The 19,410-nt window shown below is 40.0% G+C and overlaps 1 protein-coding gene across 1 annotated transcript; it reads left to right on the top strand.

Moving 5' to 3' along the window:
- The first annotated feature begins 15,994 nt into the window (after nt 1-15,994).
- Nucleotides 15,995-18,924, top strand: LOC148032410 (LEAF RUST 10 DISEASE-RESISTANCE LOCUS RECEPTOR-LIKE PROTEIN KINASE-like 1.3). The gene is made up of 2 exons (XM_087683061.1): nt 15,995-17,222; nt 17,314-18,924. The coding sequence occupies exons 1-2, from the start codon at nt 16,214-16,216 to the stop codon at nt 18,609-18,611; spliced, it is 2,307 nt and encodes a 768-aa protein (XP_087539187.1). The 5' UTR covers nt 15,995-16,213; the 3' UTR covers nt 18,612-18,924.
- The last annotated feature ends 486 nt before the right edge of the window (nt 18,925-19,410 follow it).

The following is a 19,410-nucleotide window of genomic DNA, read 5'->3' as shown; positions in this document are numbered from 1 at the left end:
CATCAATGGGTCCCATTTCCAAAATAATAAGATTGATTTGAGTGGTACATATCGATGATAAAACAATTGGGATGTGTGGATGCACTTATTTGCTGATTTTATGAGCCCCATTAACCACTTCCACACACAATGAAGACTCCATTTCTTGAGGAAGTAACTTGAGTCCTTCAAGGAGATTTTGTATTTACAAAAGTATGAGTGCTCCCTATATCTATAAGAATGTGAGAAACTCTTCCATTTATTGATCCCTTAAGTTGAAGTGTGTTATCCCATTTACATAATGTCCATGCATCATGTCAAATGAAGCACAACTTTGGAGAATATTGCTCATCCCGAAAACCGTCCATGCAATAACTATTGGGTTGAAGGGAAATCCATCCATGGGATCATATAACTCTTCATTGTTGTTCGCTTCATTTTAATTTGTTTCTTTGTAAAATAGAAAGAGCCTCTACTTGAAATGGTTACTATCATGTGCCTCCTCATTTGAATCATCTTCAATCATCATGCTCACCCTAGCATTCTTTGGTTTACATTTTGACTTATGATTGGAAGTCCACTTTTCTCCACATTTAAAGCATAAACTCTTAGTCAAAATTTCCTTCAACTTGTCATTTGGGATGTGCTTTCATTACACATTATTTCTTGAAGCTCTGGTTCCAAAATCTACCCTCATATACTCCATTTTTATGTCAGCATTAGGCCTAAAATTTGAACCCTATTTTGACCTATAGGATGTAGGAAATATTAATATCTTGCTATAGGTGTTTTGTGTTTTTCCATCTTTCCTAATTACTTCCTTTACTTGTCCAAAAGATGGCACTCTAGTACTCATTGACTAATTATGCTAAAATGTATTCTGTGTTTTAGGTTGAAAGCTCTTGTATTTTTTAGTATACCTCTATGCATATTGAATTGTAGCATGGACTGAAGTGGACAACATGGCACCCACTCCAAACAAGAGGTTGGGGTCAAGTACAAAAATATATTTATTCAGTTTAGCTCCATCAAAAAATTCATCCATATACATTGACAAATTGAGAAATCGATTAGAATAATCCCAATTTGATTGCCTCATTATTAGAGTGAATACCAATGCCATTCCAATTTCTCTTTTTCCAAGGGTGAGATAAAGACCTCAACCATTGATTTCTTTAAAGATTCCCATGTCAAGAAAACTTTCCCAATCTTTGCTATGTATTGCCACCATGTATGAGCATATCCTTCTAAATGGAGGGCTATGTAACAAATCTTTGCCTCCTTTGCATGTGGGTACAAGATAAAATACATCTCCAATTTATCAAACCATTTCTCTAATTCTGTAGGGGATGGATAATCACCCTTAAAATTAGCAATGGTGATATTTTTTTGTATTCTTTATCATAATGATGTTATTTTCCATTCATGACTAGTTGTGCCTTATTGTGCACCCCAAAAGATGTGGTCTATTCACATCATTATTCCAAGATCCTTGTCTAATCGAGGATACCCAAAAGAATTATTCCCTCCACCATATATTTGAGGATTTACAAAGTTATTTGGTAGCATTTCTGGCTCTCCAAATGGATTATGGGGTTTCCTTTTTCAATAACCACTCCTTTGGCCATTGTTCATTGCTAATTTTGGATGGCCAAAGGAGTGCTTATTTGCATACTATCCATATGAATTAGGACATTTGCATGATTATTACCAAAGAAATGTTGCTGTCCAAATGAGTGATGAGCTCCACTAGATTGGCCATGTGAAAAACATATTTCATTAAAGCTTTCTTCATGTGGAGGCTGATTATTAATCCTACTCTCTTAGGAACCTTGGGAGGTGGTTCATAGAAGGATTTGTAAAAAGGGTCACAACCATGGTAGTCTTCTTGTTTCCTTGGACTCACATGTACACCTTCAAAGTGATCATATCCCTTGGAATATATTGGTTCATTTTTTTGTACTTGGATTGGTAATGTTGATTATATTTCCTTGCTTTTGAAGGCTCTCAAGATTCAAAATTCACACCATTTTCTTGGTTCGTAGCCTTAGAAATGGGATTTTCTAGAATGGGAGAACTTCGCAAATTAGGGCCTACTATTAAAGTGAATGTCTCCTATTCTTGAAATAAAATTTTCAACTTATCTAGAACAGTACAAACCTTTGTTTTGTCCCTATTTCCATCTATAAACCCCCTATAACTTGCAAACAACCTAGAATGACATGTGGTACCCGTGGGGAAGGACTTTGGGCACCTACGGAGAAGGGTTAATAACCTACAAGTACCAAATGACTACTATATTACCCCTACAAATCTTCTAAAACACCTGTAATGGACATACACCTATAATGACATTCTCTTGGGCCCTATTTATGATGACACTTCCCAATGTATGAATAGTATATTGCCAACTATTGAGCAAATCAACCCAAAATATCAATGAGATGATATCCCTACACTTGCAATTTGTTTAGGGGCTCTGATCACCAAGGGTTTGCAGAGTTAATCTTCTGCACCCCTAATAGTTCCCATAATCGATAAGGGAGGGTCACCTCTCTTTTGTCTTACCAACTTGCCTAGCATCGACTTTTTTCTACTAGGGAATAAACGTGGCAAGGATCATATATGCTAAGCAAAAAATTCCGAGATGCATGTGCTGGAAATAACCTTTTCAATGTTTTCATGAATTGTATACAAGGGGATGAAATTGAAGAGATCAATGTTGGGGTGTAAGATAGATTTCTGAGATAATCAATGACTCACTGATTTATCACTTGCCTCTTTTTACAAGGGATAACATCTCTTCAAAATTTCAATCAATCCGAATCAAGGTTAGGAGTGAACCGAATGGATCAATGATGATAATTCTTAGATTAGTAAGTTAAGCCATAAAGGATTTGTAGTCAAAGAAGAGAGTCATGCGTGGCCCGTTGTTGGGGCCTTTGTGTTAGCTTGAACATGAAGTTTTTGATAGTTGTCTATGTGGAAAAAGGGAGTCTTTCCCTTTGTTTTTCCTTGTAGTGTTCAACATCATGGGCTTCTTGAAGCTCGTGATTTTTTTCATGATATATAACATGATAAATATAGCGAGAATTGTCCAAACTTCTTGCGTCATTGGATGGAGATACCAAACCAAGTCATTGGCCACACAAAATGGTAGTGGAAAAACTTTTATGTGCCAAATTGACACAAAAAAAACCATGTTTAGCCTACAAATATGTATTGATCAAGACCCCAAATACAAATAATACAATAGAGAAGAGCACTCCAACCATCACCATATGGCAAGCTAGTGTTGAGACTCTAGTTGCTACAGGGATGCCAACTATGCCCAACTATTGTAGACCTATCTACTTACTTGACTAGTATAGGAGCAATGAGAGAATTGACCACAAAAAAATTCATTAATTTGAGGGTTGAAGATACATTCCATAGCTTGTCTTCTTGAGAGTTGAAGATACACTCCACTACTTGTCTTCTAGGTAATATACTCCTTTGTCATCATCTCTTCCAACTGTAAGTTTATTGTCACACCTTGAACTCTTCTAATTCTCTCCTAACAAAAGTAGCATATGGCCAATAGAAGGTGTGCTTTAGCATTCATCTACTTGACAATCTTAGTATGGCATGCAACATTACAATCTACTCGGGAATTGGTACTTATTGACCATGCAAATGTAGAATAGTTGGCAAGGTTTTTTATCAATGGTGTTTGGAGATCTAGAAAAAATCTATGTGTGGCTTTAGGGCCTTCATTGATGTGAGACCCATGGACCTTATTATATACTTGAGCAAGTTATCACATCAAAGCCATCATCTTCTGTCCCACAGAAAATAACACTTTAGTATATTTGTAACAAGAGTAATTCTAAATTTCTAGTTAGAATATTGAGGAGTTCACTATATGTAGACCCTCTATATCATGTGTATTCAAGGTTTACCTAAAAAATACTCTTGTTTATGAGTTTTTTGTTTTAAAAAAAACCCATTTTCAATTCATGCGAGACCCATGGACCATATATAATAAGGTCCATGCGAGACCCATGGACCTTATTATATACTTGAGCAAGTTATCACATCAAAGCCATCATCTTCTGTCCCACAAAAAATAACACTTTAATATATTTGTAACAAGAGTGATTCTAAATTTCTAGTTAGAATATTGAGGAGTTCACTATATGTAGACCCTCTATATCATGTGTATTCAAGGTCTACCTAAAAAATACTCTTGTTTATGAGTTTTTTGTTTTAAAAAAAACCCATTTTCAATTCAATTCAAGAATACCCCTTTATATGGTATCCTTCTATGTATTAAAAATATATAAAAATGGTAATTTAAAAAATCTATTCTTTTGAACCCACATGATATATTACATGTTTATGATTTACCCCCCCAGCCCCCATAAAAGGATGACATTTTTGAGTGCTTTGGTTTGAAAAACCAAGGCAAACATGTTCACTTGAAAATATAGTAATTAATCCCTAAAATCTCTTGGATCTTTCCAAAGTTAACTATCACAATGCTTGCTCTCTTGTTTAAACTTTACTATTACACAGCAATCAAAGGTGTGTTGTCTTTGGTGTACACTCTCCACCCAAAGTTGACCACAAGGTAAAATATGAATTGTACTAAAAATGGCAAGCAAAGATAGACCCCGAATGCTTGATTCTCATGCAAGCATGCATAACAAAGCAATTTATCCCAACAAATTGCTTTTACCTTGTATGCACAACTCTTAGACAACTCCCATTCCTCCATGCTCGCATTGATCCCATCATGAGTAGCTCTTCTTAGCTCTCCATACAACCTCTTGGGGCTCATGAAGATGGATGATGCCTCTAGTGTTCAAAGAGTAGAGAAAGAGATAGGGAAAAACTCCATATCCATGAGCCTTTAGGCTCCCAAGCTCATTTCTTCATATTCCACACTCTATACTGAAAAGCACACACACAACAAGATAAAGTGACCTAGTGTAAATGTAGACTAGACTGACTAACTCTAGTCAGGTCACTAACTGACTACTAACCCGACTTATTTAATGTAGTCACATGTGGACAGCTGTACACACTAGTTGTCGTAGATATCGGTCATAGATGAAGACACACTGACGGTGAGCTTGATTTCTAACACTCCCCCTCAAGCTCAAAAACAAAACTCAAATCATCTGCATCACTCCAAGTAGCTATCTAAAGTGAATGAACTTATCTTTACCAAGTGATTTGGTAAAGATGTCTGCTACCTGGTCTTCAGTCTTCACATGCTCCAAGTCAATCTGATCTGCTAAAACCATTTCTCTGATGAAATGGTAGTGAACCTCAATGTGTTTTGATCTTGCATGATAAACAAGATTGCTTGCTAACATAACACTGCTCAAATTGTCATAGTACAGCTTGACTTTGCTGTCCAAGTGTACTCCCAAGTCATTCAGCAACTTCTGTAACCACTTAGCTTCACAGGCCGCTAAGGCCGCACCACACGATACTCTGCTTCCGTACTAGACAGTGCAACTGTAGGCTGTTTCTTACTCTGCCAACTGATCATGCTACTTCCCAATCCAAATGCATAGCCACTGGTTGACCTCCTGTCATACGTGCAACCAGCCCAGTCAGCATCAGTGTACCCCATCAAGTCAAGGGGTTTCCCATATGCATAAAACAGCCCATGATCTGTGGTACTCTTTACATATCTCAGAATTCTTCTGACTGCATCCAAGTGTGGTTTGCGAGGCTTCTGCATGAATTGACTGATCAGCCCCACAGCATAACTCAAGTCGGGTCTAGTGATCGTGAGATAGATCAAGCTGCCTACCATCTGTCTGTACATAGTAACATTCTCAATCTCTGTCCCAACATCAATCTGCAGCTTGACATTCTGCTCCAAAGGCGTATCCATAGGCTTGCAATCAGCCATACCATATTTCCGTAATATGTCATGAGCATACTGCTTCTGTAACAGCCATATGCCTTGAGGTGTAGAGACAACCTCAATCCCAAAAAAATATTTCAGCTCTCCAAGATCCTTGACCTTAAACTCAGCCTGTAAACATGTCTTTATTTCTGCAATCCCATTTTCATCATCTCCTGTAATGATTAAGTCATCAACATAGACAACTAGAAAAACATAGCCACTATCTGTCTTCTTCACAAACAGACTATGATCAGCATCTCCCAATCGGAAACCATGTTGATGTAAATAACTGCTGATGCGAGCATTCCATGCTCTAGGTGCCTGTTTCAGCCCATATAATACCTTTTTCAGCCGACATACATGTGCTGGAAATTCTAGATGTACATAGCCTTCAGGCTGTTCCATGTAAACCTCTTCCTGTAATTCTCCATTGAGAAATGCATTCTTTACATCCATCTGCCATAATTTCCAGCCTTTAGCTGCTGCCAAAGCAATCACAGTTCTAACTGTAGCTATCTTTGCTACAGGGCTGAAAGTCTCCTCATAGTCAAGACCATACTGCTGCGCATACCCTTTTTAACCAGCCTGGCCTTATATCTTTCCAATGATCCATCTGATTTACATTTCACCTTATACACCCACTTGCATCCAATAGGTATTTTTCCCTCAGGCAGCTGTACCAAATCCCATGTACCATTTTCAGCCAAAGCTGAATATTCCTCATCCATAGCAGCACGCCAATTCTCATTTGCAACTGCCTCATCAAACTTACTTGGTTCTCTAAAACCTGTTACTTTCGTCATATAAGCATAATGACGGGCTGAATATCCAGTGTAAGTATACCTGTCAACAGGTCGTCTGACCCTCTCTGATCTCCTGAGCTGTGGCTCACTGTGAGCTTGCCTCTCATGAGGCGGCACATAACGGCTCTGCCTAGCACCTAGCGTCATAACAGAGGAATCCCCAATTCACTGTCTAAGCTATCACTGCTAGATGAATCATAACCTGCAGTGAGTAGAGCTGTTACATCTTCAAAAACCTTTTCTTTTCCCTTATCTATTCTCCCCCTCACTGACATATCCGTGTCAGTGGATGCAGTAGTGCGACTCCGTAATTGTCCTGTCCAAGGACTCACTGTAGATGATACATCACCTGTCTGACCACTCATGGAAGTACTCTCTGCAGGAGTATTTTCAGCATGACTCATACTAGGTGAGCCATCAGTAGGCACTGCAACAGGATTCCCATACCAAGATGCTAACTCATCAAATACCACATCTCTGCTTATGAGTGTTTAGCAAGATACACTTTTCACTGCCTTAGGATCCAATTTCTTCCTCTTCTCATCAGAAGATACCACATCTCTGCATATCCAATAAACACACTTTTCACTGCCTTAGGATCCAATTTCTTCCTCTTCTCATCCGGTATATGCACATATTCAATGCTGCCAAATACCTTCAAGTGTGAAATATCAGGTTTATGACCATACATCCGTTCATACGGAGTAACATCATGAATCCCTGCTGTAGGGGTTCGATTCAACACATATACAGCAGTCACCACTGCTTCAGCCCAATAACCATTTGGCAGACATTTTTAATTCAGCATAGCTCTAGCTGACTCCATCAAAACCCTGTTTTTCCTCTCTGCAACACCGTTTTGCTGCGGTGTATAACTACACGTGAGCTGTCTTTTGATCCCATGTTTAGCAAGATACCTGTCAAAGTAGTTTGAGACATATTCACCTCCTCCATCTGATCTCAAGCATGATATGTAACAGCCCAATTCATTTTCAGCATGTTTCTTGAAGTCTTTGAATGCATCAAACACATCATCCTTATGCTTCAAGATATAAAGCCAAGTGTACCTGCTGAAATCATCAATAAATGAGACATAATATCGTGCACCGCCAAAAGAAGCATTATGTGAAGGACCCCAGACATTAGAGTGCACCAACTGTAAAGGCCTAGTGCTGTTTTTTACATGTCTCATGAAAGGAAACCGTGCCTGCTTCCCAAACTGACATGCAGGGCATACATGACCAAAATCATTATACTTGAATTTGGGTAATCCAAGTACTACTTCTTTCTGCTGCATAGATTTCAGCTTTTGTACATTGACATGTCCAATCCGCTTGTGCCAAATCTCTACATCCCGAATGGCACTCTCATCATGTGCAAACATGGCTGCCTTGAGTCCCGGAATGGTAGCATCCAATGTAAACGTCCTGCCATCCCATCTGCCCTTGGCAATTAACTTGCAGCCATTTCCATACTCCTCAATGAAACACCCATCTTTGTTGAACCTCACTTGCAAATTCTGTTCTGCCATTTGACCCACAGACAATAGATTCTTTGTTATGGTCGGGACATGTAATACATCATGCAGGCCTTTCTTCTTGCCATCAGGGCATCAAAAGAGGAACAATCCCTTTATGCTTAATGTCATGTTGGGTGTCATCCCCAGTACATACATGACAATGTGTACCTGCAACCATCTCATCAAACCACTCTCCATGCGGGGTCATGTGGTTTGACGCTCCAGATTCAATGTACCATTTGCCATCTCTATCATGTCTCGATGCATTTTTAGATACATGTTGCATGGTAAAGAGTCTATCAACTGGCTCATCATGAGCACCACTGGAAGATGCATAGTGCCCATGCTGTCTGCCCTTTGCCTTCATATCTCCCTGCTTCTTGTAACAATCCTTTGCAATATGCCCATACCGGCCACAATAATGGCAGTCCTTGTCCTTGTTGGACTGATCAGACGACTGCCATGAACCAGATCCACCACCTCTACCTCGGGGTGATCTCCCCCTTCCTCTAAATCCACCAGATCCATGCTGGACTTGTGTATTTGCACCATGCCAATTACTCTGCTGCTGCTGCTACTGTCCATAAGTATTACGAGTGTCACCACGACCTCGAAATGAACCACGACCTCTAGATTCTCTACCACGCTGGCTAGAGTATAACACAGTGTCTCTACTTTGAGATGCACTGGAACCTGTATTCAAACCAAGTTTGACTTCCTCATGCAGTAACAAAGCAACTAGCTCTTCCCAGCTAGGGGGCTCTTCTATGACAGAAATGGAAGTGTCAAAAGCTTTGTACTCTTTGCCTAAGCCATTCAAAGAACATCAATCATATCATCTTCTGATACACTTGAGCCAATAGTGGCAAGTTGATCAGCTATGGTCTTAATCTCCGTGGTATACGCCTGGATGCTCTTGCCATTCCTAGACATGTTGTTGAACTGCTGTTTCAACTGGATCTTCCTTGCATGTGTCATGGTTCCATAATTTTTCATCAGTATGTCCCAAGCATCCTTCGGAGTCTCACATCCAGTGATTTGAATTACCATAGCATCAGATATACATAAAGAAAACCAATGCAGCACCTTGTATGCTCTTTCATTCCATGGCCTGTAAGCTCTTTTCTGTTCATTTGTTGGATTGTGTGCAAGCAACTCAGGAGCAACTTCATCTCCTGTACATAGATCCCAATAACCTCTGCCAACCAGAAAGTTTTTCATTCTGAATTTCCATAATGTAAAGTTCTTATTATCCAACTTCTCTCCAACTATCTGAGTGATATTTTCAGTCCCATGTGCATTAGCCATGATGCAATAGACTGTCTATCAAGTGCCTGACTCCCTGCAGTCCAATAAGTATGACTGAATAAGTTCAGTCCGTAACAGTTTATGACAGTTTTCTACACTAAATTGCAAAAAAAAACCAGTGTATTTCAGCCCACTGACACCTCAAAACAACCCACAACAAGTGGTCTCAACTGTAGATATAACTGTCAATACATAAGCTATGTGTTTGCTTTAGCTTAAGCTTCTGTAACCTCACTGCCAGGGTACATACATGCAGTCTAAAAACTGTGAACTGTGAGTAACCAGCAGCAATTTCAAATTCAAAGCTGAGTGGTAATCATGTCATACATGTTCCAAAATCTCCCAGGTAGCTGCTAGTACATTTGGCAGTCAAGACATGAGCATAAAGGCACAGTACAGTGCATAACCAGCACATATAAGTGTCAACAAGTTCAGTTGCAGGTTGCAGTCAACCAGAATTCAGCATAACAAGCTCCAAACCACTTCAAAGTGTCTTCAATCCAAATCATACATTTTCTCCAGTATGACAAGATCAATGCATGACTATGTAGTGACCATAGACTGTCTGTCTCTAATGAGCAAAGTCATACATTACTTCTGCAATTTGTACTCAGCCAACAAGACAAGATTGTATTTGCTTCAGCTCCAAAAATTTCAGCATTCAGTAGCACTTAATGCTTTTCTCAACCCATAAACATTCTGACATACACATGTCAGTACATACATCTCATAGATGTCACCAAATATCACACTATGCTTCAGTAAGGAACTAATGCTTGCTATCCATATTAAATGATAGTTTTCAGCCTGTCTGAAATGCTCCAGATCTGAGTATTTCAATTACAAAAATCAGCTTGCAATGGATCACAACAATTACATATGATCTCCAGCATATATTTATGCTCCAAGAGTGCTTCTGGGCTTGTCAGAGAGTTTCCAAAGCTCTTCAATGTGTTGCATATACCATGTATACTGTGTATATAGCAGTGCTGTCCTTTTTTCCAGATCTGCCCACTCTGATTTCAGCTCATGTCAGAGCTTAAGGTCAAGCATTTGCCTCTTGCCATCTTAAAACACTTCATACCTATCATAATCAAGCATTTGATGACCAAATGCACCAGCATTTGATGAGATGCAGCCCAACAACTGAGAGCAGGAAACAGGTGCAGTTCACGCAGATCTGTCCTCTGCTCCAGCAGCTCTATTTGCTAAGTTTGATGCTCATGGAGCACACACTAGTGCTCAATACAGCCTCCACAAGGCTCTGAACAAGTCACAACCTACAACTTGACCCATAGAGTATGTAATCACTCAGTGCATACCTTCAGCTTTCAATGGCATTCAGCCTGTTTGAGAAAAATGACAGAAGTCTTCAACTGTAGACCATCTTCACTCCCTCTTGCTCCAGGAGGTCCACCAAGTAAGGGTCTGATACCATGTTCAAAGAGTAGAGAAAGAGAAAGGGAAAAACTCCATATCCATGAGCCTTCAGGCTCCCAAGCTCATTTCTTCATATTCCACACTCTATACTGAAAAGCACACACACAACAAGATAAAGTGACCTAGTATAAATGTAGACTAGACTGACTAACTCTAGTCAGGTCACTAACTGACTACTAACCTGACTTATTTAATGTAGTCACATGTGGACAGCTGTACACACTAGCTGTCATAGATGTCGGTCATAGATGAAACACACTGACAGTGAGCTTGATTTCTAAAATCTAGGAACTCTAGATAACACACAAGCCATGTTTTGTGAGATGGCTTAAAGGCATGTCTTGTCAACATTCATTGCTTTTCATTGCATTAATACAAATATTGAATTGGTATAGTATAGAAAATATGAGACAATTATGCAATGACCCCCAAAAATATAGGATATAATACAAGGATGCATTAGCAAATACATTGATTATCATATTACATTTTAAAGATGATTAGTGAAGGAAATCTTCTGTACAACATATAATTTTGTACAAGAGTTTCTTTCATATGAAATAAAACATTGGGCTATTCTTTTGTAGGAAATAGATTTTTCCTATAAAAATGGGGGTTGTATGGCATATCTATCATATTTAATTAGTCTCTATAAGCAAAGGATTGTAATGACAATGGCAAAGAATTCGTCATGTTTGACTAGCCTCTCTAACCAAGGGATGAATATCACCCTATAAAAATGGTGCTTATACGATATATCATCATGATTAACTAGTTTGTATAAGTAAGGGATTGTAATGATAAGCAATGAATTTTTAAAAAAATTGTAATGAGCTATTTTAGTATGAAATGTAGCTTACATGCCTTTTATGGGACTAATATGTTTAACAAATAAAGATACTTAATTTATCTTGTTAGAGTTTATATTAATATATAATATTAATTAATTAATTAAAATATATTTAAGTTAGAATTTAATTAAAGAAATTAAAGATAGTAGAATAATTAACTTTAAGTAACACAAACTTTAAGTTTATGCTTATTTTTCACTTGACTTGAATAATACTACCTCTCCTTGACTACATAGCTATGGTGTGGCTTTCTTACTTTTCTCTCGTTACATTGTGTATTGGTCTTTTTGCTTTATATTTCTCAGTTACAATAGCCCATTGATGAACAATCCCAAGTGTAGTGCTTGGAACCTTTGATCAATGGTTTGCTTTGAGTGACAAATGTGAAGTGGACTAACAATCACATAGTGAAATGAGAGACAAGAAAGAAAGTTACACCCCAATTGTGTAATCAAGAAGAGCTACTATTATTGAAAGTCAAGGTTGCCTTAATCAAGGTTGAGTTAATAGTTCTGCTTATTATTCTAATAATAAATCTCATTCTAAACAAGTATATATTTTATTTTTAATAATATAATATAATATTTTAAAAATATATTTGTAGGATAGACTCCTTTCAGGTTGACCTATGGATTTGAAGCAATTCTATTAGTAGAGTTCTTGGTTCCTAGCTTGAGAATAGCTCTTCAAGAGAGATGGGACGGAAAGGAAGCATGGATGGAGCACCTAATTGAGCTAAAATGCTTATCGGAGACTCGACTTCTAGCCACCCATGCATTGATATGCGAGAAGGCACAATGTAAAAGCTGGTTTGACAAGCACGTCAAGCAATGAGATTTTGAACAAGCAACTTAGTACTGTTGTACTTAGTCAAAGGCCATAAGCAAAAAATGAAGTTTCGGGGGCTAAAATTAAAAATATTTTGTAATCATGGAAAGAATGGTTTACTAATATTATTGAAGATTGTAATGTTGTGAGTGTAGGATTATGTGTGCTCACTTACCACTGCATACGTTGATCTACATATTAACATGCACATTGATGAATATATCAAATGAGCTTAGTGAGACAATGTCATTTTTTAAATATATAGTGTGAAAATTGAATGTTGAAATATCCTTTATCCATTATAGTTTTTACTATGTTTTCTTGTAGATATTGATGAGAAAATCTTGATGTGTGGCAATAAAGTACTCCCTCTATATTGGAGATGCATGTGAGGACTCTCTATTTGTCTATCTTTACTACTCTCTCGACATGCATGCATTAGTGCACATGCACATACACATGTACATGCATGCATGCACACATACATACTCTCTCTATTTGTCTCATACACACACTAGAGAGAGAGAGAGAGAGAATGTGTTGTTTTCTTCCACTCTTTGGAGTTAATCTTTGTGAGAAAAATGACCCAAAAGCTTAGCTCTATAAAGGTTTCTTCAAGGACATGTCATATTTGAGTAGTATACACATTCCAAAACACGTACAAGGTAATAATGATTCATAATTCTTTGAAAATTTCATTTCATGGTAGTATGTTGCTTGGTATTCACATTTTAGTTTTTACTATTATATTTAGTTCCCAAATACCTAATAATATTATTGATGCCCATATCCTCACTCAAACTTACATCTCAAAGGAGAATTTTCATGGAGCATGGGCTCAACACAAAGGTCATTGTCAATAAAGAGAAATTGCTTTCGTGATTAAACAAACTTTAATGGATAAGCAATGAGAAGAACAATTGAGAATCATATGCAAGGAACATCGAATGTGCTCTAGCAAAAGTAAGTTGGGTGATGTATTTGTTAGCATTTCCCATTAGGGCATATGCTATTGCAATGGTATGGTGACAAGGTGGTCCTTTGAAAAATTACCCTAGCTAGTTGATTATTAACTAGCCTACTTTTAGGCTTGTTGCGAGCCAATTTAGTTCAACTAAAGTATAACTTGGGAAAAGGACCATGGGTCCCTAGCAAGCTAAGAGGACAAGTGATCCATATATAGTTTGTCTTGAGCCCACTATAAATGTTCTAAAGTTTCATAACAAAAGTATTTGGGAGACTTGGGAAGGGCACCTTACTCACCACCTAGGATTGGCTTAAATGTAATGATTAAGTTATTACATTTTCGTACAATAGAAAAATGTTAGAATTTAAAAAACAAATTTACAATATAAATGAGAATCTTTTTCCTCTAGTCATTTCATGTCACCTTTGGTCTACTAGCTCATACTCTTGTTTGGGCAAACCCTTGCATTTTACATTACTTTGTTAATATAAAGTCTTTGTTTTTCATATTAAGACAAAATACTTATTTTATTTTTTGAATAAAAAAATAAATACACCCTTATACAAAGGAAGTTAGACATTGCATATATCCAAAATTTCTAGTGTTAAAAACTTGGGCAAACGTGTGAGGTATTTGGCTTAGGCCGTTTTAGATCCATCAAGACTACTTTTGCCATAGTGGTATTCAATTGAAATGTCGTGCATAAGGAGAAAACAAAGAAGTGTCCACAAGCAAAATGTGACCAACTTTGCTCTAGTGCCTAGGTATCCAAAGAGTCGAAAATTTCATTGGGATGGATTTAAACCTTGGATCACACCAAATACACAGAATGCTTTTTCCAAAGAGCTGATGAGGGCAAGTTCAGACACATCTAGACATGTGCTTCACACAGGAGTGTCTATTATGCATGGCAAAAGGAGAATGTCATTGCGAAAAGTGGATGGATATTAAAACTTGTTTGCCATTCAAATGGACAATTTTAATGTTGCAAATGTGATGCTTGAACCCCGCCACATGTGGTGCAAGAAACGTTTTCACTTTCTGCTCACTTGGGGCGGCCATGACCTATTCTTCACGATGCAGGAGGGCAGCCCTAGATGGCGATACACCACTCCCCCCCCCCCCCTCCCTGGCTTCTTGTCCCCACCCCCCCAGACCACCTTGAGAGGCTTGTATACATGATGGACTTAAGATTTGCATCAGCTCCAACTAGTCTGTTGAGCACGCACACTTCATTGTAATCAGCCTTCTGAGTAATATAATTAGCCACATTTTACTTGCCAAAAAAAATCCTCAAGGCATGGGGCTTAGATCATTTTTCAAATTTACCATTGGCAGGCTTTATGACATACATGGCTGACAAGGAATGACATCATCTTTGATTCTGCATCAGGCATTTCCTATGGATCCTGTGGCAACTATTTCTTTGAGAGAAGTTGTGGCCATTTTATGTTTGCTTGAAGGTCTACATGAGGAACATCACATGGCTTATTCCCAATCTCTCCATCCACTTCACTATAAATCCACCACCTTAATGATAGTTATAAGACTATTTACAACTTATAATAACTAGCATAAGGGAGCCAATTGTGAAATGGGTGTCAAAACGCTAACACCGTAGGGCTAGTAATGTGACAAAAAAGGGAATATGCTGAGAATCTTGCTTTTGTGGCACTCATTGATTTGCTAAAAAGTGTTACCTTACTAGCTCTCGAGTGTACCACTATCTTCCAAATTTGTATTTTTTGAATTTCAATAAATATTTTAGAAATAAAAAATTCATTTTTGGAGTCCTTTAATTCCTCTTGATTCCCCTACATGCTCATATATTCAAATCTCAAAAGAATTGCAAAATGTGAAATCTCCTCCCAAAAAAAATCCTTTTCCTTAGTTATGCTATAGTTGGCTCCTGAACTATTGTCCACCACGAAGTGTGAGAGTACATTAGAAATTCATCTTAGGGAGGCAGCTCACCCCAGTGGATGGGTCTGAAACCAGCCTTAATAGAGTGTCAAAATCAATCAAGGCCCCTCTTTAGACTCTTCAAATATTGGCAAGGGGTCTGAAAAGAGCCTTACTAAAGTATGGAAATCAGTCAAGGCCCTCTCTTTTTTTTTTGATGGAAGCTTTAAAGTTGTATTAAAATATATAAAAAAGGTTTAAAGTTAAATCTGATCTTTGAGAAAGATAATTCTCAAGCAGCATGAAGACAATATGAAGCATTTTCCACTGTGGATGTGGCAGCCATACTGCTGACATCAAGAAGAAGGCTGAATAATATTATGCTGTTATTATGTACTCTCAAGTCAAGGTAGCTTCCCTGTTTTGAAGCAACACTCCCGTCAAGGCCCTCTTTAGGCTCTTGAAATATTGGCAAATGCTCTTGAAATATTGGCAAACGGACCGGTCCGCAGTAAATTGGACCATGTCATCTTCTTTCTCCTTCACTCTTTCCTTTGTTGTCGTTGTTGATTCTAATTTCTAGCAACTTGCGACAGTCATGCACGTCATCTAGAAGTCAAGCATGTCCTTAAAGCGCGTTAGTAATTTTCCATGATTGAACGCGGAAAGGACTGCTGTGTTGAAGTTTACCACGGATAGTATTAAGCAATGGCTGATGCGGAAGCTGCTCCAGCGCTAATGCAATCAAGGATGAAGCTGCAGCTTCACGCCTTCATGACGCTCATCCTCACCTCCATAGCCGCCGTCTTTCTGTTGATCAGTTCAGGTGATGCGACTGAAGACAGCGTACAGGTCTGCCCATCCTCGTGTGGCAAACTCCGGAACGTTAATCTTTACCCTTTCGGCGCTTTGCCAGGCTGCAGAGAAAGCGAGGGCTTCTCTCTATATGGCTGCGACAATAACAGTAGCGCCCCTCGCTGGACCTTGCAGGCCGACGGTGAGACAATCGACTATGCTGTCGAAAACATCTCCAGCGATATTCATGATGGCACAAATGGTCAAGTCACTCTCAACTTGGCCGACGGCAGCACAGAGGCAGACAAAATGGAGCCCCTTCTCAAGAAGTACAGCTGGTGCGAGGGTTTGCCTGCCGACGCGGACGACGCCAGTCTCTTGCTCTTCTACTACGCCCCCCTCAACCTCACCAAACGCGCCTTCGCCTCCAGCATGGACGTCGGCGCCTCCCTCTCTCCCTCTCGCAACATGCTCTACCTCCTCTTTGATTGCACCGCGGCCGCAAACACATCTCCAAGATTGGAATTCCACTCCGAGGCTTGCAAGAAATTCCTGAGTTCTAGCGATTGCAATCTTGAGACACCTGCAGTCCTTCGGCCAAAGCTGTGCTGGCAATACCAAATAGAATCAGCTCAGGCCGCCGACGAAAGCTTCTGGTCGGCGATCATAGAAATGTACCAGTGCAATAGCTTCAGATCCTTTATGATGGTGAATGACTCGGCCTCTATTTCACAGGGGTGGGATCCAACCCTTCTACAGCTTCAATGGAGCAATCTTAAGTCGGCAGCCAATTGTGCCGAGTGTAAGCAGAGGAACGGATCATGCGGGTATACAGTTAGTAATTCTGATAACGCTGTTAATTTCGCCTGCATGTGCCCCGTCGATAATTCATCGTCACCAATAAGAGTTAATTGCGGCCAAGGTAATCGATATAACATTTCCTTATAACTTGGATATAGTTGGTTGCAAAGCTTTCCGACGACTGATGAATTCGCTCTTGTGGCTTCTTGTAGCTGACATTCATCGTTGCAAAGGGTTCCTGTGCAACCCCTCCAAAAAGGCCGCTCTCTATGTAGCTCTCTCGATTGTGGCCATCATTTTGGCAGTAGGCCTGATCATCGGATGCTATACTGTCGTGAAACGCAATAGATTTTTCACTAGAATCGATGGTGACAGTACAGGAGAGGGTGTACTTAAGTCCATCGGAGGCGAAATTCGGGCCGTAGATGGATCAACAATATCAGCGCCTGTCACCAGGTTCTGGTCACAACGGTCGCTGTCCCTCTCCGCCAAATTTGGCCCCGCTTCAACCGAGGAATTCCCGTACGCAGAGCTCCTGCACGCCACGAACTCCTTCTCCGATGACAGGATGGTCGGCGATGGAGGCTTCGGAGCTGTATACGTAGGCGTGCTCAGGGACGGGCGCAAGGCCGCTATTAAGAGGCTTTACCACGACAATTTCAGAAGGATGGAGCAATTCTACAACGAGGTAAGGATCCTGTCTCGCTTGGACCATCCAAGTCTGGTGAAACTGTACGGGTTCTGCTGCGAGGACGACAGGGATCTGCTGCTAGTGTTCGAGTACGCCACTGAAGGGACAGTGGCGGATCACTTGCACGATGTGTCGAAGGAAGGGTTGCCATGGGGGACGCGGCTAAATATAGCGGTGGAGACGGCAGAGGCGCTGGATTACCTCCACAGCTGCGACATCTTCCATCGGGATGTGAAGACCGCTAACATCCTGCTGGACGAGGGTTTCCATGCGAAGCTGGCGGATTTCGGCCTGTCGAGGCTGGCGCCTCCGCTGGCGTCCCACGTGTCGACCGTCCCGCAGGGCACGCCGGGCTACCTGGATCCGGACTACCACGAGTGCTACCGCCTCACAGACAAGAGTGACGTGTACAGTTTCGGCGTGGTGCTGGTAGAGCTGGTCTCCGCCAAGCTGGCGGTGGACATGTCTCGGAGCAGAGGCGAGATCAACCTGTCCAGCCTGGCGCTGGCCAAGATCACCTCCGGCGCGTGGCGGGATCTGGTGGACCCTCGCCTCTGTAGCCACCTGAACGCTGACGTGGAGCGCATGGTGCAAGGGGTGCTGGAGGTGGCCTTCGGCTGCCTGCAAGCCGACAAGGACGACAGGCCCACCATGAGCTCCATCGTCCATACCCTCTCCAGAATTGGAAATGACTGGAGCTCGGATCGCATCAAAATCATCCCAGTTGATCATGTTGTCACACTCCAGAGCTGTACTCAAGAGAAGGCATGCAAGGTGCTCGGAGCCTGGCCAAGGGAGCAGCGCAGAGACTTCCCCTAGGAGAAATAGGCTTCTATAAGTAGCAAGTTGCAACCCTTCCCTTGACATGATCATGTCACATGTATCATAATAGGATATAAAGCGACAGGAACCACAAATTTTCATTTACATCTGCCTTTAACGCCCTTTTAAAGTTGCTATCGGATTATTCCCTCCATCTCATTTTAGATCCAACTAGGAGTCTAGCAATATCCACCCAAAATCAGCCTCTTTCCTCTTTGTGTATATGTATTTTTTAAAATGCACATTTGTATTGATAACGTAATATTTACATGAGCTCACTAATGTGGGGGAATTTACATAGTTAATTGGCTTTGCTGCATTTCTTCAAAAACGTATAGACAACTTTAAATAAGAAATCTTTTTCTACGGCTTCCAAAATCTCAGGCTCCTTACAAGCTAGTGTTAAGAGAGGAAAACCTAGCTAGTCTACCAAAAACTATGGCATTCCTAAACTTCCAAATGAATATGATGGTAATGGCTCAAGTATGACATTCTAGATTTTCATAGAGTCTACATTTAGTTGATTAGCATCGTGGAATAAAATTGTCTATGCTCCAACTTTAGCATGGAAGTCCCAATTTCTATCCAATTGTTGAGTTGCTTCCCCAAACCCCTAGCTTCATGACATTCCCATGGCAAGTGTTAAAGAGACTCTTCTTCCCTTTTACAAAGTAGATACAATAGCAGAACAAGTCTACATGTATGCAACCTTTCCTGTGCTCGAAGTTCATTCTTAATAGCCTTCCTTAAAACCAAATTTAGTCTCTACAAGGGCATTGTATGCCATATTCTTGTA

The sequence above is a fragment of the Lygodium microphyllum genome, chromosome 8 (genome assembly GCF_053477565.2).
Source record: "Lygodium microphyllum isolate KBCC chromosome 8, Lygodium_microphyllum_v1.1.10, whole genome shotgun sequence".
In the NCBI taxonomy this organism is placed as follows: domain Eukaryota; kingdom Viridiplantae; phylum Streptophyta; class Polypodiopsida; order Schizaeales; family Lygodiaceae; genus Lygodium; species Lygodium microphyllum.
The sequence above is the reverse complement of the archived record's forward strand: the minus strand, read 5'-3'. Positions and strand labels throughout refer to the sequence as shown.

Excerpts from the sequence above, each read along its gene's own strand:
- LOC148032410 (XM_087683061.1), top strand. The coding sequence starts at position 16,214 with ATGGCTGATGCGGAAGCTGCTCCAGCGCTAATGCAATCAAGGATGAAG. Across the intron at positions 17,223-17,313 it reads AAGAGTTAATTGCGGCCAAG|CTGACATTCATCGTTGCAAA; the intron begins GTAATCGATATA and ends GGCTTCTTGTAG.